The 23,289-nt window shown below is 41.0% G+C and overlaps 1 protein-coding gene across 4 annotated transcripts in view; it reads left to right on the top strand.

Moving 5' to 3' along the window:
• TBL1X (transducin beta like 1 X-linked) overlaps positions 1–22,003 on the top strand; it is a 203,448-nt gene extending 181,445 nt beyond the window's left edge. For all 4 annotated transcript variants that reach the window (XM_054828345.1, XM_054828370.1, XM_054828352.1 and 1 more), the window contains 9 exons: positions 2,296–2,359; positions 2,470–2,567; positions 4,102–4,162; positions 8,420–8,541; positions 9,983–10,057; positions 13,539–13,666; positions 14,812–14,977; positions 16,324–16,425; positions 17,574–22,003. In XM_054828345.1, coding sequence (XP_054684320.1) covers positions 2,296–2,359; positions 2,470–2,567; positions 4,102–4,162; positions 8,420–8,541; positions 9,983–10,057; positions 13,539–13,666; positions 14,812–14,977; positions 16,324–16,425; positions 17,574–17,600 — 843 coding nt within the window. In that variant the 3' untranslated portion in view covers positions 17,601–22,003. The remainder of the gene's footprint in view (positions 1–2,295; positions 2,360–2,469; positions 2,568–4,101; positions 4,163–8,419; positions 8,542–9,982; positions 10,058–13,538; positions 13,667–14,811; positions 14,978–16,323; positions 16,426–17,573) is intronic.
• Positions 22,004–23,289: the final 1,286 nt, after the last annotated feature.

The following is a 23,289-nucleotide window of genomic DNA, read 5'->3' as shown; positions in this document are numbered from 1 at the left end:
CACAGAGGAAGACTGAAGTGAGCAGAGAGGAGACAGGTATTGTTAAGAATCCCCAGTGTCTGGGCAATGTCTTTGGGCAGCTTTCAGGCTGCTTCGTGTCTCCTTTCTGCCACCAAGCATTGTAAAAGGAACTTAGAAGACCTTGCAGAAACCTTAATTAATTTGGAGATCACTTACATTCTGTCTGTTTTGCTGATACTAGTACAGACAGAGTGATCACGTTAGTCTTGTTTTTGTAGGAAAACAGTTTAAAAATTAAGTACCAGAAGGGATTCTCAGCAGTTACATACAGTCTGAGTTGCTGGCCAGAGGCTAAGATTCGATTAATCTTTACTACAATATTATTGTCCTTCAGGTGAGCTAGGTGCTTCACAAAAGTAAAAGATAAGGTCACTGTACAAACTAGCTTCCCCTATGCATCTTATATTTGACAAATGGAAGAAGTTTGTGAATAGTACAGAAAGCAGAGGTGGGTTAACAGAGCAAATAAAGATAAAACCTAAGAATGTTCATTACTTGTTTCCTGTGGATATCATAGTGAGGAAAAATAGTCAGAAAAACCTAATTGAGGAGTAGGAAAAGAATAGTTGATAAAGGAAAACATGCAAAGGTGCAGAACAGTTAGGAGAGAAGTTGTCCAAACCATATAGGGCATCCTCTAGTATTTCCTGTAGTAGTTCCTTACCTTTCCAGACTTCAGTGATCACTGATACTTCACTTGCATTATGCTGGTATTTAACGTAAGGAAGTGTTCCTAATTTCAACGCTTGAAGTGCTTCCAGCTGAATTTGAGTTTTCCAAAGAATGTGAATTACCACCAACAAATTTGGATAAACTGTACATCTAATCCCTCAGCTTTCCTTCCCTTTTCTCTTTTTGCTCTTATCACCTTTGTTTTCATGTCCAGATAAGGGTATATCACAGTGAAGGTGGCTTAGGTTTTGATATTTTCCCCCCTACATCATTATATATATGAGTTAAATTTACAACTGCTCTGACTCACTGTTTTTGGAGGGTTGGAGTGGACATATGTTTTAAAGGATTATTTTATGGTTTTTCCTAATTTTATATTCATGATGCTAGAATTGCCATCTGCCTTTATTGTTTATTTAGAACCACAATATTAATCATATTTCACTCTGAAATTTTCACACTGGTGATACTAAATCAGTTCTTCTCTGGTTTATGTGATTTATGTTATAATAAGAAAGATTATTCCTAGCGGCCATATTCAGATCATGTCCTTTGGTACCAAGGGTAGGATTCATCTCCCTTATATTTAACCATCTCAACTAGTCATGTAGACTCCAAGTCAGCAGAAACAGAGACACATGCCTTCATGCTGGCCTGGGCAGAGTCTAAACCGAGTGGGATCATGAATTACACTCCAGAGGTGGTTGATGCTGTTAGTTATAGAGGGAGACCAGGTTACTCTCTTAAACTGACTCCTGACTTCTGGATGTCTGGAGATAAATGGGGTAAATCTCACTCCTAATCCAAGTGCTGAAGTGTTTAAAGACTAAAAGCCCAGCTCCAACAGTTGGAGCTCCAGCTCACCAGGTTGCAGAGTCAAGTTCCTTTTTAATTATTCTCATTTTGGTCCAATAACTCATTGGCTGCACAGGAGGTATCCTTCAGTGAAGGGCTCCTTCCAGCACAATACACGTAATTTGCTGATTACAATTCCCATGCTTTTTTTTCCTCCTACTTGGGACCCATGAATCCAGCTTTTCTGAGGCTGTCTATCATGGTGCTGTGCCTCTGAGCATCTGTGGGAGTCTGTGTTTAGACAGGAAGGAAGCAGCTGCTTTGTGGTAGATAGCATGTGAGGTGTCGACCATGAGTGTGGGTGGCTTAGGTGTTTAGGTCCTTCTTTCACATATAGGTGCCTAGATTTCACTGAAGTAGGATTTAGTCAGGATTTAGATGATCTGTTGATGTTTTATAGAGTCTTTATGTCTAAGAGGTAGTATCTGTTTGTTATCTGGAAGAATCACATAGAAATTGTTATATCGTGTTTTCTTTTTCTAATCCTTTTGATTAAATTATTCTTATCTGATAGTGTGGCCCAGTATTTCACAGTATGTTAGAGGGTTTTATTTCCTCTTTGCTGACTTCAGTACTAACCTTTAGTTTAAATCATAGTATAATCTGTCTCACTGTGTGAACTCAGATTTCCCATAAATCACAATGCACAAATCTTACCAAAAACAAAAAAAGGAAATAAAAGAAAAAGGTTTGTTGAAACAGATTTCATCTAGTATCAACCTTTGCCATTTTTATATATCCCAACAGAGTGATGGAACACTATTGGCTACTGGCTCATATGATGGTTTTGCAAGAATATGGACAGAAGATGGTAAGTCAAGCAACATTTATTGTTCTTAAGCATCAAACAGCAGTGAATTTGGCTAATTTGTAAACAAATTTTATAAACAAATTGTAATATTAACCTTTTCTTTATTCCAGGTAACCTTGCAAGCACCTTAGGTCAACATAAAGGTCCAATATTTGCCCTGAAATGGAACAAAAAGGGGAATTATATTTTAAGTGCTGGTGTTGATAAAGTGAGTTTTAAAAATACATTATTCTAACATATAAATGTACTGACTCCGTGAGCTTGTGCTTCTGAATTCCGTAAGATGATTTTCTTCTCCTCCAGGCATCCTGGAGAGTTTACTTTTCTTCAATATGTTTTAGTGCATGTTGATTACATTTTTGAGGCTGCATAAATGTATACTATTTTTATGTAAAAGATTCTACTTTAAAAAAAGATAACTCCACTTGCCCCCTGTGTAATGTTAATCTTAAATGTTTCTCAGTTAAGGAAAAAAACTGCTTCCACTACTTATGTTTATCGTTTTATCAACTATTTCCAGAAAGGAAGTGATCTGAAAGATATGTGACTTTTTGGTGTTCATCTAATTATTGAAACACTTGTATTTGAATAAAATATATATGGCTTCCTATGCAAATACACCAAAAAATGGTAGTTCTGAACTCAAAACTGAGCAAAACATGGTAGTTTCAGCTGAGTGCAGGTGACTGCTGCTGATGAGCACAAATCCATTAGAATTGAAACTGGAAAGCACACAGCATTCATCGTGCTTTACTTTTGGTGTCTAAAAATTCAATATGCGTGTCATCCTTGACTTCCTTTATAAAATCTGGGGAGAAAAACGGCACTTCCAAGTGATGTGTTGCATGGCCTGTGTCACCGTGAGAGGCACTGACAGTGCTCCTCTCCAGCACCTGATTGAGGCGGCCTGCGGAAACCAGCGCAGGCTTGTACCTCTGATACAGGGGCTAAGTGAATCCCTATATTTTCACAGACTTGTGAAAATGGAACCTTAGTTTTATTCCTTTTAATACTGGCTTATATTCAGCTACACTTGTCTCCCAAGGGTAGTTTCATTATTCTGGCAAATTTACATTCCTGATAAGAGCAGTGATTCTTTAGATGATTATCAGCAAGATGAGGCATCCTGACTTTATTTTCTGGAAGCATGTACTCCCAATAAAGTGACAATGCACTCAGAGGGTGGTATTGAGGTCTACAGGAGAGTCGCTTACATGTGCTGTGAGTACGGATTAAACCTGTAGTAAGCAAATTACACTTCAGTCTGTCCCACCGCAGTGGCAAGGAGTGGTATGTACTCTGCTGCTAGATAAACATTTCACTAGGTGGTTTAATTGTTAGAAATGGAGTATCACATAATTTTGTAATAGAATTCAACTTGCATCTTTGACAAGGGGAAAAAGTCGTCTTTGAAGAAGATAACTGAAACAGCTGTAACAAAGTGCTTATTAAAATTTTGTAGTACTTTTTTCTAGCATTATTCAGAGAGAATATGCCCATTCTTAGTAGTTATATTACTTCCTCTGTAGGGGTGATACTTCTTTATCTACACGTAGATTATTATTCTGTAATACTTGGAAGTGATTTCTGTTTTTTCAGCTGTTCGGCATACAAGGCTCTCTGCAGTCAATAATTTTATCAGTCCATCTTTTAGAATTACTCCTTGGTGAGGGCTCTCTCTATTTGTTTTCTCTGAGGTGAACAATCACTAATCTTTTTTTCCCCCCTTCCTTTGGATGCAGACAACAATAATTTGGGATGCTCACACAGGCGAAGCTAAACAGCAGTTTCCTTTCCATTCAGGTAATTTCTGCATAACTCTTCTTAGTAAGACAAAATGCAGTTTTTAATTTTGTCAGTGTAATTTATCCTTTTGTAAAAACCTATCTGCCAGAGAGAAGTAAATATTGGAGCAAGGGGTTTTGTGCTTTAACTGTGCTATGTATCATGGCTTGTGGGTTTACTCTTTTTTTCAGAAAGATGGGGTTCTGTGAGAATCAGCTTTGAAAGTCAAACTGACTCTAGGAGAGTATTTATACACCAGCCATGTCTACCTAGCTGAATGATTCTGTCATTATCTATCTGCTTGAATAGTATCAAGGTTAAAATGGTGGGTTATGAAGAGACCTTTCTATGGAGATGTCTGGGATCTCTTTTGCTGTTTCTGCCCCTGTTGCAGTGAAGCTGACTTCAGACAGAGGCAGATACACATCTCTCAGAAGCTTGCATTCACCACTGGAAGCGTGAAGGTCCTCAGGAATTTATTAGCTTGAAGATCTTCAGTATTTGCTTTCTCTGATTATCAGAAGTCAGTTGCCAACCTTGAGTTTCAAAACCTCACTGCACCAAAACCTGACCTGGATGGTCATTTGTAGATCTGGTCTGCTTCAAGAAGACAGGACATGTCACAGATACTAAGTAATCTTGAGTAACAGGCAGTCAAGGACATAATCTTAAATTCACCTGAGACCAGACTTGCAAGATGATGACTGAATTCATGACCCAAACTGGATAAGTTGTCACAGTGAAGAATTTTTAAGCAGCATAGTCAAACTGAGTTTAAAACCACCAAAACATTCCAGATTCTGATGCTAGCAGTGTTCGTCTTCCTGTGTGTTCACTGTACCTAATCCATTTTTAAATACAGCAGACTTTCACAAGGTGCTTAATGGTGTTTAAAAGCACATATTTTACTACTACTTCTAAAACATTAATTTGCACATGCTTTTCAACTCAATTTCTAGTTGTTCTCATTCTCACATTTTTACAGATGTTATTAATATGCAGTAGCAATTTAAATGGTTATTCATCAGAAGACAAAAAGTATGTCCATGTGCACAGCAGATCCATACACTGCACTTTTGTCACTCATCTTCTCCCTTATTAATGCAATTGTCAGTTTGGAGGAGTCAGTGTCTGCTGACAGATTTTCTCACTGTGGCATTTATTTATCTTTCATAACTTTCATCCAGGTAGACTTTGTGCTGAATAGCAATGTAGTTGATGAGGCTCTTAAGCCTTCTGATGGCTAACTATTAATCTGAGTAGCTGCAGATTCAGAATTTGGTTGGTCTTTCAGAATCACGTTCACTGGCATGCTGTCTCAGCAGTGATGTGCATCAAGGACATAACGCTCCATTCCCCTTGTAGCACATTGAAAACTTAATTACATCTTCCAATGCAATATGCCAATGTCCATCTGCACTAATAGATTTTTTTAAAAAATTCTTATTACGCATGTTGTTTCTCTTTAGACCATGAGACACAACTGAAGTGGAGATGTGGAGAGGCTAATTTATTTTTGTTTTTTCATTATTTCAAATATGTTTTCAAAGGGCAGTAAAGCAGTTAGTTATTCAGGAAATTGTTGTTAGGCCAAAAGTCTATGTCCTACAAAAAGCCCATTAAAATCAGCTGAAGTCTCTGTCCTCACATAAGTCTAAACCCAGGAAGACCTCGCCTTGTCCTCACTTATTCACCGGAACAAACAGCAAATTCCTTACCATATCTGGAATCTGGAAACCTTGTCAACACAAGGATTAAAGGTGGCATTTCAGCAATTAAAAGTCTAGTCTAGACAGAGTAAAATTCCTTTAACACGTACTTGTGTGGCATACTTGTTAGCATACTTCTTTGAAGTCTAGAGATAGTTGGCCTGGGAATAACACAAATTTTTTACTCTTGGCTGCTCTACAACCTATTTAGTTTTACACCCATATGGACAAAGCTGTCATCTTAAAATACAGAAAGAAGACACTTTTGTCTAGGTCTTGAAGGCTTCTGTATCATTGATGTTCCCATGTAACGTTAAGGTTTTATGGTCAAAAAATGTAAGTATGGATAAGTAGCTTCTAGGATTTCATTATTCTTTGCAAAACTATGAGTCATCATAGGGTATTTGGTCAAAATATGTATTCACAAAGCTTATTTCTTTAAAATGGAATGAAGTAATCCAATTTTCACATCTAGTGATAGATGTCAACTGATGTCTATGCATGCAGGAACAAATGGGTTCATTGATACCATAAGAGGTATTTGTATGACCCAGTTTTAGACATCTAAATGCTCTGGATCACCGCCTGCAGACACCTAACTGTCCTCTTCTGAGCTGCTAATTCGGAATCACACCTAAATTTGTTCAGAAAAAGCTTAAATTAACTGATAATTCTTGCAACACTTTTATTGTTGGGATTTATTTTAGCTGCATTTCTTAAGGATTTGTTGCTGCTTTTATTAGATGACATTCTAATTGTTTTTATGCAGTTGGCTAGTATCCTGTGGTTTTGGAGACACTTTGGCAATTCAGTTACTTGCATCAACCCACATTTGGTTGATGTTTGGTTTTTTCCAGGCCATTTTATGTAGTTACTTACCCAGTAAACATATGATTAAATACACCAATAAGTGAATTAGTATTAATTATCAACACTCTATGATTCAAATTATGCTGCGATACAAATCCATTGCTTTAGGTGCCAGTAGCTCTCAGAAAATTACTTTTCAACTCATACATATCATACTAGGTATTAGCCTTGAAGGCATATTGCTATTAATGAAGATAGATTTTTGTTTGCTCTGAAACAGTAATACAAAGCTTGCAGCATAAAAAGAAACACAAACATGCAGTTAAAGAAACAAAATCCTTTGCTGTTTCCTGATCGCTACTCATTTTCATTGGAAATCTCGGAATTATCTTGCCTTCCTCACACAAACTTTCTTTGAATTTCTGCAAGGTAGAAATTCCTTACCTGTCACACAGAATTATTGACCTTTTTCATTAATATTCTAAAAAATACTCGTATATGGAACAATTTCAGCCCTCCATTCTCATTTAGAGAGCTACCCGATGATTCAGAAGGTGATGGGGATCAATCTCATTTTACAGTTCATAAAAATTATACCAAGATTAAAACATATTTAAATATTATAGGCTTGGCAGAACAGGTATCTTTTCACCTCTGTATTGCAAAAGTATTTTTCTGAACATATTGGAATAAGGCATTTCTTGGTTTCATTTTAATGATAAACTTGCATTGTATTGTTGCCAGGACGAGATTCAACTTTGCTTCCTATATGCTGCTCTTGTTCTGACACACTTGCTTCTCACGGGAGTGTGCTGAGAATGACGGTTTCTATATTGTAGCAAGTCTGATGTCATCCTCTGGAGGGCAGCTAAAGTCTTTCCTGAGCAGAAAACCAAGCAGCAGTTGTAGAAACACAAGCAAGCTGTATGTCAGGAGTTGTCTCCTACTCCTGTGCATGCTTTTAGTCTGCAGTGACATGCTGCAAAAGGGGTGTTCTTTGTGGTTTTTCCACACTTTTTGCAAAATGCCTGTGTTGCATACAGGCATTAGTTACATGTTCGTGTACTATCTGTGCACGAGGTTTCATTAGCTCAGTCCTAGTTAATGCCAAACCCTTTACAGAAACTCTTCCTCTCATTTCAGATCAGCTTGATCGATGTACCTATCTTAAATCAATCCCCAACCAAATTAAACTGAATGTAGGTATTATTAATCCACATGTCTGCACAGAACGATAGGTTTGCATCAGTGGTTACAAAGAGCTAGTGCAAAGGGAGATGGCCACCTGCTGCTTCTCCTTCCCATGTGCTCTGCTTGGCATTCACAGGAGCATTTTTTCTAACCCAGCTGAAATTATCCAGGTTTTTTCTGGATTAGTTTTTTTTCCCAGATTCTTCCCTGAGCTGGCTTATAGAGGAATGAATGGTAGAGATGACCCCAGAGCAGTGTGCAGCTGGGAGCGGGGAGGGAGGGTGGAGGCAGATTGTTTTGCCCCCTCTTGTGTAACTTAACCCAAAAGACCAAGACTTAACACTAATAGGTGCCATGCAAAGGATCAAGATTATCCACTGCAAGAGAAGAAAGAATTTGTGCCATTCAGACAGTCCTTATCATCCCTGTAACTGGTAGTAGGTGATAGTCCAAGAAGTAGCTTCTAGTCCATTTGATCCAGACAGATGACGGGAGGAAAATTAGCTGGGGTAGCTGTTTCTTTGCTGTCTTCCCTGATGTTCCTTCCGTTGTTCGTACTTCACAGCTCCTGCTCTGGATGTAGACTGGCAGAACAACACTACTTTTGCCTCCTGCAGCACTGACATGTGCATTCACGTATGCAGACTCAGCTGTGATCGTCCTGTTAAAACCTTTCAAGGACACACGGTAAGTTTAAGAACTCCAGAATGTTAGTGATGATAAAGTCGCCGCAGCATGTAACGATGATGGCAGCTGATGGGTTTGCAGGGTGTGTTCTAGCACCAAAGGTGTTACATCCCATTGCTTCCCTGAAACCATATTCCTCAGGAGTGACTCACTGCCTGTGAGAGGGGATAAACTGTTCTAAATCACCGTAGGAGGCAAAACCTGCAGCTTAAGCAGCGAGACTATTTATATGTAGCATGAGCTGCATACTAAGGGCACTTTAATACATAAGATTTTGTTTTCCACTGGCTTAATTTCCTTTAGTAAATCAGAACTATGAATAAGGAAAGAACAATTTACCTCCAACCATTGTTCAGTTTTAGAATCAATTTAATCTGGATGTATTTCCCCCTTCTTTCCTGGTGGTATTTAATGACCATCAAAGGCTAGTTTTTCCAGCTTTCATTCATGAGAAAACTGCTTTCATATACTGACCTGTGATTTAGATACCAGCTTCCAGAACTTGCTCCCCACTGAGGAAAAACTGTGCATTTGGAGACCTTTATTAAGTCCATGGTTAAACTGATATTAAACTGATACTTCATGACATTCCTCCCAACAGACTGGTGCTTTTTATGATTATATGAAATGCACTATTTTGCACATGATCCAAATTTTTACTTCAAATATATGTACAGTTCCTTTTAATTATGACTGAAACATGTAAAATGGATAAAGCAAAATTTGAATATTTTCCAGGATTATTTTCACTGAGACCCTGAGCCAATTTATATTTTTAAAAAAAAAACAATCTTTCCCTTCTTATGAAATGCTTTCCCCCCCCCCCACATGTATGACCCTCAAAAAAGCACAGCAACCTTAGTGATTACCAAGGGAATACACTAGGCTTAGTTAATTACAAAGTGCTAGAAAGATTGATAGAGAAAGCATTGTAAGCTATTCAATATTCCATCCTGGATTTCATTTACATATACACCTCTGTTTAGAGAGGCCAGCATTGTTGTAGAGCTGCAGTACTACGAATTATAAACTCCACAAAACTTCACACCCCACCCATATTTTCTATTGAAAATTTGTTTCTCCAAGATCTATACAGAACATTAACCAAAGAAATATCTCAATTTTACAAAGTTAATGCCGTATCATCAATCTGTCTGGTTTGAGGGTTTATTTAAATCCTACCATATGAAGAAAGAGTATGAGAGACTTTGTGCCAGAACATGTCTCAGAAGACTGATTGTGTGTATTGTTCGCAAACACAAAATGGTTACCATTCCTAAATGACACCTAAATAGCGTGTGCTTTTGTTCACCCACACAGCAGCCAGGGCTGTAATTTGTGGTTGAACGTGTGGCATGCATAAACCTTGAGTGCCCTCTGCTGGGTGCCCAGTACAATGCACATAACTGCAATAGTTAATCAATATGACTTTTTATTTCAGAACGAGGTTAACGCAATCAAATGGGACCCGTCTGGCATGCTACTAGCATCTTGCTCCGATGATATGACATTAAAGGTAATAAAATTTCCATTCCTGATCTTCAAAAAGACAAAAATTATGTCTGTTTTTTAATCTTCTCCAGAATGATGGTACTGTATCACTTAAAACTCTGCACAAACAATAGTTTAATTTTTTCCCATATTTCTTAAAGCCAGTCTGAAAGATTGAAGACAGGGAAGCAGCCACGGGGAAAACTGAGACATCCTATCCAAATAAGTTTTAAGTGACTGATACGTCAGTGTCACATAATAGTCATAGTTTAAATAAACACATGTATATACACACACGCTTGCCTGTCAACAGAGGCCCAACCCTATGCTAAGAAGCAGTCTATTTGTTTCATATTGAAAAGGATATAAAACCAAAGAGTTTTCTCTTTGGAGGCTTTTTTCTGAAAGTAATGTCATTGGAGCCATTTAATTTTTTTTTTAACATTACGCAATAGGACAGGACATATAAATTCAGAGCCCACCAAAAATCTGAATTGCTCTCTGAAAATGCCTATCTTTGTCCATGCACTGTATGGGAAGGCTAAGGCAGCTATGCTGGCAATGTACGTGCCTCTGTTAGGTGCCTGAAGTGAGATGGAACGGATCTGGATTCTGGCTCGCAGGCAGCGTAGGTCTCTTTACCAGCACACCTGGGCCGTGGCACTGTACCAGCAAACTGTTGCTTATACAGGGGGGGAGTCAGGGCTTGCAGAAATACTTTTCACAATAGAGCTTTTCCAGCCCAAACTCCCCTCGGTCTCATTCTCCTTTCCCAGCTTCATTGAGTGAAGGCTGTATCCACCTAGGAATAGCTGTGTGTCGTAACAGCAAAGTCACCCTGCTGGACTGTTGATTTATGCTGGTTCCTTGAGCAAAGCCAACGTCCCAGGAAGGATTTGGTTTTGTGGCTTGAATTGTACCAGTAATACAGATTCCTCATAGTATAGTTGTGTTAATTAAGGCTCGTACCTCTTTCCGCTGTTGATGGACACAGCTGAGGTAAGAGATGCTTCTAGCATGCACACAGCCTGTGAATAAGAACTGAAACTGAAAAAGCAGCAAAACTTGAAGAGCTAAGCGAACATCAGATTATTAATGTTTCCTCTTCATAGGTAGCCTGAGTTCTGCCCAATTCTGCTCTTTGTCACATACCCACTCGGGTTTTCATCCCTCTGGATTCTAGATGTATTATTCCGAACTGTTCATAGAACTTAAAATTTACAGAAAATAGGGCTAGGAGAGACTGAAATAGAGCACCTTGTCATGCTGCTACGAAGCAGTATGGTAGCAATCAGTATTGCTCTGCTTAAACATCCTGACCCAGAGGTAGCACATTATTTGGTGCCCAGTTGCATGCTGTGTTTTAAAAACCACTGTGACTCAGCGTTGTTGGTGCCAGTTCATATTTCTGACCACTGAATTTGGCACAAGAGCTAATGGTTTGCTACCCCTGGCCTCACTTGTTTCTAAAAACCTTCAGTGATGGAGACTGCAAATCCTCTTCAAGCAATTATTATTCTTCTTCCTTTTCCTTTGGAAATCAGTCCTCTCCAGCTTCTTTTTTTTTTTTTCTCTTTTTTTGGAGTTCTTGATATTTTCCTACAGCTTCTTGGAAAATATGTTGCCTGTTAGCCATAGAACATGGCTAAGCTTTGTGTAACATTTCCAAAAGCAGACTCAGGTATGCTGATGAAAATCAGCGTAGGAGCACATCGTTTCCCTCATAGTGCAGACTTACAACAAGTGAGTTAAATCATTATTACATTTTTGGTATCTCTCTGAAATTGACTGACTAAATTTAAGTTATTTTCCCTGCTGTGAATCAGCTTAATCTTGTTTTCTCAGCTGAAGAAAAGATCTACTAAATTAGCTGTCATCTCTGTTGAGCATATTCTTTATCTCATGTTGAAGTATTTGGCCATGTAACAGTGCATAAATAGCTGATCTTATTCCATTGTCTGTGCTGTTAAAACCATCAGGAAAACAAATGGACTTAGGAGGGAAAGGAAAATTTGCTGTGGCTCTTGACTGGCATAGGAAAAGATGATTAGGTTCTAAGCAGTTATTGAAACTTTATTTTCTTTCTTTAAGATGACTGCTGTTGCAATGTGTGACTTCAGGTTAAACTTCTCTAAATAGAGTAACTTAAGCTTCTGTATGCTGGAGGCCAGGTGCCCACCAAAGCTGCTCTGTCACTCCCCTCCTCAGCGGGACAGGGGAGAGAAAATATAAGGGAGGGCTCATGGGGTGAGATAAGGGCAGGGAGAGATCACTCACCAATTACTGTCATGGGCAAAACAGGCTCAACTTAGAAAAATTAATCTAATTTATTATCAAACAGATCAGAGTGGGATAATGAGAAATAAAACCAAATCTTAAAACACCTTCACCCACCCCTCCCTTCTTCCCAGGCTTAACTTTACTCCCAGTTTCTCTACCTCCTCCCCCCAGCAGCACAGGGGGACAGGGAATGGGGGTTGCGGTCAGTTCATCACACGCTGTCTCTGCCGCTCCTTCCTCCTCAGGGGGAGGACTCCTCACACTCTGCCCCTGCTCCAGTGTGGGGTCCCTCCCATGGGAGACAGTCCTCCATGAACTTCTCCAACATGAGTCCCTCCCACGGGCTGCAGTTCTTCACGAACTGCTCCAGTGTGGGTCCCTTCCACGGGGTGCAGACCTTCAGGAGCAGACTGCTCCAGCGTGGGGTCCCCCACGGGGTCACAAGTCCTGCCAGCAAACCTGCTCTGGCATGGGCTCCTCTCTCCATGGGACCACAGGTCCTGCCAGGAGCTTGCTCCAGCGTGGGCTTCCCATGGGGTCACAGGCTCCTTCAGGTGCCTCCACCTGCTCCGGCGTGGGGTCCTGCACGGGCTGCAGGTGGAATCGCTACACCCCCTCATCCTTCCTCCATGGGCTGCAGGGGGACAGCCTGCCTCACCATGGTCTTTTCCATGGGCTGCAGGGGGATCTCTGCTCCGGCGCCTGGAGCACCTCCTGCCCCTCCTTCTGCACTGACCTTGGTGTCTGCAGAGTTGTTCCTTTCCCATATTCTCACTCCTCTCTCTGGCTGCAATTGCTCCTGATGGTTTTTTTCCCCCTTCTGGCAGCAGGTCCATCTTGGAGCCGGCTGGCATTGGCTCTATCGGATGTGGGGGAAGCTTCTAGCAGCTTCTCACAGAAGCCACCTCTGTAGCCCCCTCGCTACCAAAACCTTGCCGTGCAAACCCAATACAAGACTATGGGCAGTACAGCAACTGTTTAGTTCTTCTTATCTATTGAATAAATACTATTAAATGTGTAGCTCTTTCCCCTAATGGGGTTATTCTAACATCTGTGTACTGTATGTGCCAAACTGCTCCATTAATAAACTTCAGTTACATTTTTATGTTTATGTGTGTACATCTGTGTTGAGAGCTTAAATAAACAAATGGTAAGAAAAACGTAGAACTGAAATAACTCAGCTGAGAACAGTTACGTTGCCATTTTTCCCCTTTGTAATTACTCAGATTTGGAGTATGAAGCAAGATACCTGTGTACATGATCTTCAGGCTCACAGCAAAGAGATTTATACTATCAAATGGAGTCCTACAGGACCAGGCACCAGCAACCCAAACTCCAACATCATGTTAGCAAGGTAAAAATGTACCTCTTTCTGTTGCCTGCCAAGAAGGAGGATCATCTTTCTGACATGTAACTCTGCTGTCACCATGCCAGTCTTCCTGCGGACAATTCCAGTAAAAAGTACCTGCGTTTGTAAATCAGGGCGGTGGAAACAAAGGGAAAGGAATCATATTTGAAAAGGGAAGAAGAAAAAGAAGGAAAATTGAGTCATCTGGTATTTATGATATTTAACTTTTCAGCTGCCTTGATAAAAGGCTTGTAAATTTCTCATTGCACCTTCACATCCGGCATCCGGTTATGAATGGAAGTATTTTATGAGACCAATGGCAGCCCATTCAGCGAGTTGGAATGTGTTCTGACCAGGGTCATCAGCTCACCTGGGCAGATACTGATGGGTTTTACATCTTGTTATGTAACAGAGAAAAGTTTGGATAATCTTTACAATTCCACTTGGAAATCTGTTCAAAATTCTTTGAGTTTAGGGAACATGTTGACTTGTAGAATGCCAATTGATGGTAGTGCCATGGGATTATCAAATCAGCTCATGGTGTATTCAGTTTGGGGAGGAGTTGTATCAAAGCTGTTTTATTTATTTTACTCCTTAGTCTGGAAGTGGACAGGGAAGAAGAACTTTGCTTTCTTGGAGTTCTTCTTTTAATATTTTTAATACCTGCCTTTTTCTAAGACCACAGTTTGGGATTTAGATGGATTGTAGCAAAAAACAGCACCAAAACAAAATGAGAAGAACCACAGTTCTAGATAATTACAGACTGCTAATTCATTAAATAATACAAACCCATTAGGAATAAGATTTCTCTGGAACCATTTACCCTATTAATGACAATATATATTTTACCTTCCTGAATAATATCAGGTAGAATCTCAAAAAGCAGGAGCTTGGCCCTTTTAGGGCCAGTGATCTGAACCTATGTACAGCACCCTGCGATAAACTCGAAGGTTCCACATACAAGAAGTCAGTTCTGTAGATATAGTCCTTGTCAAGGCTGTAGTGAATATTAGCTTTTCTCTTTGAAACATTATTTCTTGCTTAGCCAAGGAAAACACCCTGTGTTATTCTCTTAAAACGTTTACAGTATCAAACTGCAAATTGATTAACCCTCAAATTAAGCCATGCTTGTGTTTGAATGCTTCTTGCAGTGCTTCGTTTGATTCCACTGTCCGGCTGTGGGACGTTGACCGAGGAGTCTGCATCCATACATTAACAAAACATCAAGAGCCTGTCTACAGTGTAGCTTTTAGTCCCGATGGAAAATATCTAGCCAGTGGGTCCTTTGACAAATGTGTCCATATATGGAATACTCAGGTACTGTGAAGCACACCTGGTTTAGATGACACGTTAATAGCAAATGCTTAAATGAAAAATACATGTACCTCTGTAGCGTATGACCTGCCAGCCAAGGTGAACCTGATTGTATCGACTGATAAAAATCCCAGCATAACAGTTGAGTCACTCAGGTGGAGTGAGGTGACTGTCCAGAACAGTTCTATTCGGGCTTCATTGTATGCTAAAACATTAGCATGCATGAAAATACACGTGATACGTCGTATCGTGCCGTCAGCTTGTGAAGCAAAAGTGTGGATTGATTCATAGAAATAAGTGATACTTTTGTTCAGTGACAAGCTGAGTTTAGTTGTGAGTCTGATGCTCCTGGCTGATGAGGAGGTGATAGATCCAAAGGGTCTATCACAGGCTGGGGACTGGGGATACTCTGGAAAAAAGTGGGACATCATAGTTCCACAGATTCACTTCTGGATACTGATGCCTCACAGCCTGAATTAACAACAAACTTTAGAAAAGACCACCTCAGCCTAACTCCCCAGGCCTTTACTGTTACAAAGTTGACAAAAACAGATGTCTAAGAGTCCTACTGTAAATTGCTTTCTGGAGGAGCGTCATGATTTAACCTGACAGGCAGCTAAAACAACCCTACAGCCGTTCACTCACTTCCCCCTCTCAGCGGGATGGGGGAGAGAATTGAAAAGGGAAAAGAAAAAAACAACCAAAAAGCTCATGGGTTGAGATAAAGACAGTTTAATAGGACAAAAAAGGAAAATTATAGTAATACTAATTATAATAATAGTGATAATAATAGAATATACAAAACATGATGAACAGCACAATTTCTCACCACCTGAAGTCAATGCTCCGCAAGACCCCGAGCTGCCCCACCTCCTGGCCCAACCCCCAGTTATATACAGCGCATGACGTCATATGGTATGGAATATCCTGTTGGCCAGTTAGGGTCAGCTGTCCTGGCTGTGTCCTCTCCCAGCTTCTTGGGCACCCACTGCTTTCTCGTTGGCAGGCCAGTATGAGAAGCTGAAAAGTCCTTGACTGCTTGGCAACAAATGAAAACATCAGTGTGTTATCAACATTATTCTCATGGTAAATCCAAAACACAGCACTGTACGAGCTGCTAGGAAGAAAATTAACTCTATCCCTACTGAAACCAGGACAAGGAGCCTGTTTCTCTTCATTATAAAAGACCAGTTTCCTGACTTCATCACCTTATGGAGGTGACAATAGTTGGGTGATGTGAATAGCCCCCACCTTGCCACCACTCTCTTCTTTTTAATGTAGTGCCATGCAACAGAGAAAGAGAAGGGAAACTTCTGTATCAAATGTTTGCATGCTGTTTTGCTTTGTAGAGTGGAACTCTAGTACATAGCTACCGAGGCACCGGGGGCATCTTTGAAGTCTGCTGGAATGCTAGAGGAGACAAAGTGGGAGCAAGTGCATCAGATGGATCGGTAAGAAGCTTTACACATTGTAAATGTTAGGTGGAGATTACTCTTCTGGAGAGCGCCAACAAAAACTGTGCATGCCATATTGCCTTCTCTGGACGGAGCTGAAGGGTAGGCAGCTCGAGAGAGAAAGAAGTAGTTCTGTGGAGCAGAGTAAAAACGCTGCTGCTTTGGAAGGTTTTGAATCCTAGGAGGTGATGTTCCTATTGGAAATGAAGAATGCTTCTGGAATAGGTGGATGTTGCAGAAGATAGGAATGACTTTTAAACACGTATTTGATAAGAACACCAGTAATGTTGTTTCGATCATTATTTATCTCATCTGTCAGTTTTTAATGAAGGTCAGGTCACAGCAATGAGCTCTCTAAAAAACAGTTCTCTTGGAGCTTTCTAAGTTTTATCCCGAAGTTTACCCTTGAATAGTACCTAAAGGAGGAAGTTTTCAGCATGATACCCAAAGATTTCATCGCATGGTAAAGGAGAAATATTGCTACAGAGATACCAGTTACTCATTACTGGTTTTGCTGTTAATGCTACTTTAAAAAAATTTCAATTGTAGCGTGATCAGCTTGTGAAGGACGCACAGATGTTATAACACACTCTACAGCTTTTTAAAATAGTTCTTCTACATGGCTGGCTGGTGTAACTACGCTGGAGCAGTATTTTTCAACTGTTTTTAACAAAGGGTACACCTATGACACAATTCAGTTGCTTGAGCTTAGTAGTTGTGCCATTTGAGCTGGTGCCGTGCCTGGCTTCCAACAGCTGCTCCAAACGGGCGCGTGTCTGCTCTGGGTGCTGTCACGCCTGCCAGGCTGCATCTACTTTGGGTGTTTCAGAAATGGAAGTGGGCACTGTATTCAGGCAACTAAATAGAGCCCGTAGTCTTGTTTGGGATATGCCACCCAAATGTACGTTTGTAATCCAATGAAAGCCCAGCTAAATGTTAAATGTGTGGGTTTCACTTGGGTTTTCTCCCACGTCGGTTTGTTCCCTTGCTTGTGTGCGTGTCAACTGATACTTGGGACAGGCTAATTTGCAGCTTGGGAGTATAACACACTGCTGGCTGATCAGCCTGTCTGTGGGGTCGTGTATGAATAGGACTTCCACGTCACCTTCAGAAATGGTTCTTAATGCTGAGTCTTTTCTCTCCAGGTTTGTGTTCTAGATCTGCGGAAGTAAAAATGAAATGTTTTAGAAGAAATTTCAAATGGACCAGCAGTGAATGTGTGGGGAGAAGCACTCTTCAAAACCATTCTTAACAGCTCCAGAACTGTACGAACTTGAACAAAGTTAGAGTGTACCGTGAAACCAACTCTCCCTGGCCACAGGTGTCTAGTATTTTGTCTGTAACCTTCATCAAGGAGTAAAAACACAGTCACTTCAGAGGGGGAGGGAATGGTTTCCACCTGGAACATTCAGCCTTGGAAGCATGAAGCCACCAGCTAGGCATTGCACTGTTTGGTTTGCGTCTGAGAACTTGCTCTGATGGCTGGGAAAAAAAAAGCTGTGCCAAAAAAAAAATTAATAAAAAAAAAGAAAAATGCTGTGATAAACCAAAAGGGAAAAAAAATCCTCCTCCATGCGGTGTTGTATTTTTTCCTTCCAATTTGGACACTACAGTTGCTCTCCCAAAGGACGTTCAAAGACCAGTTTGTACTGATGAAATGCTCAACTTTGTAATCACAACACTTTCTATTTTCTAGACTACTTTTTTGTTCAGTGTTTTTTCTATCAGCTGGAATATTACAGCCTGGAGGATCCCGGGCTTAGGATGAAACTTTTGTTTTCCTTTTATTTCTCCCTTCCACTCCCAACTTTTCCTTCCTTTTTTTTCCTCCTTCTGTTTCTTCTTAACCTTTTTTTTTCTTTTTTTCCCTGTATGCCCATAGTAGATGCAGCCAGGTGGACATGACAATGAAAATTTTTGACAGACTGCTTCTCCTCTCTTCTCTCTCTTCCTTTTTCTTTCTTTCTCTCCGTTGAAAAGAAAAAAAAATCCTCCATGCTTCAGATCTTAGCGTCTCAAGGGCACTTTCAGCAAATTGTGTAATAAGTGCTTTATATAAGAATGCAGTGCTGGGGAAGATTTTTACAGGAGAAAGATGACTTTTAACAGAAAGAACCCAGTGTATTTTTGGAAAAAAAGTATTTTTTATGTTAAACAGTTTTAAAAGCCTGAAATGGCCACCAAATGTAGACCAGTTGTGTAATTCAAGCAAAAAGAATGACACAGAGTCCAAGGAACATGAAAGGTGCAGTATCCTTTTTCTTTCTCTCTCAGAAAGTGCTGTAAGAAAAAAATGTCGTTTGATACAATAAATGCCAGTCATTTACTAAGAGTCCTCTTCCAGCAGCCAGGCATTTATATAGTCTCATTTCATTTTCGTGGCTGTTTGATGATGTGCGCTTATTAAAAGGGATTCGTAAGTTTGAGACTATAAATATAGCATTCATTTTCTTCAGTCCATATTTTCATTTATCCTCAGTAGCCAGGGGAAAACGCTTGTGTATCTTCTTTCCTCTAGCAATAGTTGAAATGTCATACGGAACGTGGGTTTGGCTGCCCGTGGCCTTGCTGAGCAGCGCCGTCTTCCACTCTTCGTCCCACTCAGCTGTTTCTATTCCAGGAAGTCAATGGGATTTTACCACTGACTGAATGATATCAGTCGGACGGAGATCTATTGACTGCATCTGTCGTTGCTGAAGAATGGAGTCTTGCCAAGCTCCTGTCCATCCGTGGTCAGCACACACCTAGAAGCAGGCTCTTCCATTGCATCGGGTGGTCTGTGGTGCTGCTGTCAGCCTCAGCCGTGCGTGTGCCGCGTGCGACAAGGAGAGCTCTGGGTCTGGGGGCTCCCCGTCTGTCCAGGCACGTTAGCCTTGAGGGTGTCCTCAGTGCGGTGCTCAGAAGACAACATAGAACTCTCCATTAGCTGAGGACAGGATACAGGATATATAAATTATATGTCAACCTATATACCACTACAGAGTTATAGTGGGTGAAATGATCAGAATGATGATAAAGACTTCCAAAGCACCACCTATCCACTTTGAACAAGATTTCCTTATTGCGAGCTAGACATCTGCAGGGACGCCTACGGAATGCTACATTACTTAAAGAGCAAAGGATGGATGCGACGAAGGATGCATAGGCAGAGGTTACTGAAAGTGCTGTAAACTATAAGGCCACCTTGGGGTGGTGGCAGCCATTACTTGGTCAAACAGGTGTCCTCTAGCCCACAGGCTAGGCTCGGATTTGTAGGAGAGAGAAGAACGAAACAGAGAACCCCCTTAACATCACGTAGTACCTTCCTGCCCAAAGTTTGTGTAACACAGGATCTTCCCTTCGATTTGACCTCGACTGCTGAGGTGGTGATTTGATCTGAGCAAAACCAAAACCAGAGCCCTACTGCTGAACTGGTGGTGCAAGATGCACCAAGCATCATGGCATCATCATGACATCATCATGGCATCGTGCAATCCGTACCTCATTTTTTCTCCTGGGTTTTCCTCTCTTTAAGCTCACGTCTGCACAGTATCTTAGTCCTTCCAGTGGAACCAGCCACTGCCAGGTTCAGCTGCATTTCTTCAAGATGCACATTTGGAAAGGAGAAAAGAAGTAACTGCTAAAAGTAACTGCTCAGTCCTGAGGTGAAAACAGTTATGTGGGGGATTTTGGTTAGTAATGACAGTTAGGCTTGTTTGTAATTTGTATCAAAGAATTGGACACTGGAAGGTATCAAGGATTGTTTTTGGTGTTAAATGCTTTTGTGTGTTGGTTTTAGTTTTCTGCTCCAAGAGCATGGGCTGTAGATGATCACGTTGCAGTTTTGCACTGTTTTATAATAACCACGTGTACCTACTAATTTAAAGTCCCTATTTAAAAAGAAAAAAAAAATAGTACTTGTTCGAAGAGAGACTTGAATTTGAATAAAAAGGTTTAATGTGGTTTTATAAAGCACGGTTGGGTTGATGATTTGATTACAGTCATTGCATGTACACGGTTAACTTCCTAAGCTGCTTTTGGGTGGCGTTTCTGAGAATAACACGCAGAAGGTCCCGGTCTGCAGGTGGCGGAGGGCAGCGGGGATGGGGCCCTGGCCTTGCCTCTGTCCCTCCAGTGGCGCCTGCGTAGGCCAGACCTCGGGATTCAGAGAGATGAGGTTGCTCAGTCCAAGTTCAGCGATGCCGCATGGCTGAATGGCCACACAGCCCGTGTTGCGTGGTTGCTCCTGGGACAGCTACTGTAGATAACTCGGCAATGTCCATGATACCTGTTTCTTTTTGCTTTTTCCTTTTTTTAAATTGTCAGAACACCACCTTTGCTCTGCCTGCCTGCGTGGAGGTAGGAAGAAGAGAAACATAATTTGAAAATCCGTTGGTTTGCAAAGCCTACGTGTGAGAGAGGCTGCTGGTCCAGAGAGTTTTCTATACAGACCATCAGATTTGAAAGCGTTCTATGCAAGAAGCTAAGAAAATTCATCTTTCTTACCCTCTCCAAGACCCTAAAGACTGGAATATTCTCAAAGATACTGTAGTAGATAGTTTTCAGCTAAAACAAGGGCAGCTCCTAAGGAAGGCAGAAGATGTAGCTGCGAAGGTTAATCCTAGCCTAAGGAGCTCGTTTCTTTAGGAGATGGGCAATGGGGAGAGAGAGGCTTTTCCAGGCTGTAGTTCAACGTGGATGTCTAAGGCCAGCCCTGCAGAACCGCCCTCCTGGGAGCTCTGGCTTTCCTCCTCTGCTGCGGTGACGTCCCCCGGCCAGCGGTGCCTTTCTGCGCCTGCCCTGGAACAGAACACCGTGAAGCAGCAGGCTGGTGGACTTCAGCGGTTTCTTCATACGATGTGTTTTGATAATTTTGTTGATAGCTCTTTGTAACAGAAGAGAAATTGAAAAACCTGAGTGCCCAAACAGGATTGTAAAACCATCGAGAGATTGGCTGGATTTTTATCATTGCTGGCTGTCTGGAACTGGCATCGAAGTGAAAAAAAAGTTTCTGAAAAACCACTCAACTCTGTGGGTTAGAAGGATACTGAATCTTTTATGTAGAAAACACTGGGTCCCTTATGGGGCACTAAAGGGCCTGACTTACAGGGTTATACACACATTAACCCCATGCTACATCTTAGAAATTTCCTTTTAATTTGTTTAAAAAAAGAAAAAGAAAAAAATAGCTAATTTTAGAGCCAAGTGAAGTGCACTTTGTCAAATGTAAGGGTCTGCTTTGGTTTTGGGTTTCTTTTTTCTTTTTCCCTTTTTAATTTTTTCCTCCTTTTTTTCCTCCTTTTGCCTTTTTAAAAGATGTGGTTCTTTGTCAATTGCAGAAATGTTCTTTCAGCCACTCACTGAAATTCTGAATTCTGGCTTCTGCAGTTTTTATTGTCTGTGTCAGACTTGCAGCCAGACTTGGTTCTCATTTCAGCATTTCCCAGGTTCTGTTGAAACAACATCAACCCTTATTTTGTTTCTCCCCCAACCACACTTTCTTCAAATTCACCTTGTGTATTGTAGCTCATTTGTTTTAAGGAGAGAATCAACAGATCATATTCAGTGTCTTGAATAAATTGCTATATTTTGATATTAGAGAATTCTATGTGTGTTGTTCCTTATTCTTTCTGCCTGTTTTGCATCCTGCACTTAAGAGCTGGGGTCGGGTGACTCAAGTTGTAGCGTAGCGTCCTGACCTAAGGGGTGACCCACCCTGCGGGTGTGTAGAGGTCGCCACTGCAGGTTCGTAGGAGTTTGTAATACACCAAGCCATGGAGGCTTTATCCTCTAAATCTCTCTACTTTATTACAGGTGGCCGCAAATACCACATAAATCACCACTAGCAAGTCTAGCTATGATTAAGAAAGCAAATATATATATATGAAGCTATTAGAAATTATTATCGGCACGCAATAGTATAGCACCAATCAATAATACAGCAGCGATCAGTTACAGCACCAATCAATTACAGCAGCATCCAATAATAGCAGCAGTCAAGTACATATATGTAATATTACAGTTTATGACAAAGTTACTACAAAGCAAACGTATCGATAATACAACAGCAGATACGGTAGATCACTCACAGGTCTATCTGTATGGCAGCAAGTGCATTTCAGAGGGGGCCAAACCATCCCAGAGCAGGGCACAAACCGATCCCAGGGAGGGACCCAGCCGTCCCAGAGCTGGGAGGACAAACGGAACCAGCCCCAGGTGTGGGCTCAAGGGGAACAATAAAACAACAGACGGAGTCTCACTGTGAAGATGATCCATGTCAGAGAGTTTGGAGTCAGCCAGGTGTTCCCAGCAAGCGACCAAGGTCTTGTAGAAAGTTCTCACAGACCTTTTTAAGGAAGGAAAAGTACCTGCAGCATGGGAAGTTCTTGCAGAAAGCTGCTCTATTTTGGATAAAAAATGAAGTAATTTTTATATCATAGACACCTAAGAGGCTGTAGGACACCACCACTATGAACAGCCAACAGATGCTGTTAATTTCTGGGTTTCATCTGGGACAGCCAGTAGATGACAATGATTTCTATTCTCTCAGACCAATTCTTATTTTTTGGGACTTCCGTTCTTGCATTTAGAACAGCCCATGGCAGTTACCAATTCTTGTGTTCTCAGGATGTTTTCCCCTTTTTCCAGACTATTTTTCATCTTTTCAGATGATAAATTACCATTCCTTAGCTTTCTGCTTATAGAGGGTATCTGAGGATGTCTCCAGTTTCTGGGTACCCAGCTGCACTTCACAGATGCTGGCTGTGCTTCTCAAAGATGCTTCTGGTTCCCAGGCTCCCGGCTCCCAGGCTGGCAGGCTATTTCTCTCCCGGTATTTCAGCAGACATCCTTTGTTCAGTACTTTCTCTCTTCTAACCAGGT

This window comes from Grus americana, chromosome 1 (genome assembly GCF_028858705.1).
Source record: "Grus americana isolate bGruAme1 chromosome 1, bGruAme1.mat, whole genome shotgun sequence".
Lineage (NCBI taxonomy): Eukaryota > Metazoa > Chordata > Aves > Gruiformes > Gruidae > Grus > Grus americana.
This window is presented reverse-complemented; position numbering and strand designations above follow the sequence as displayed.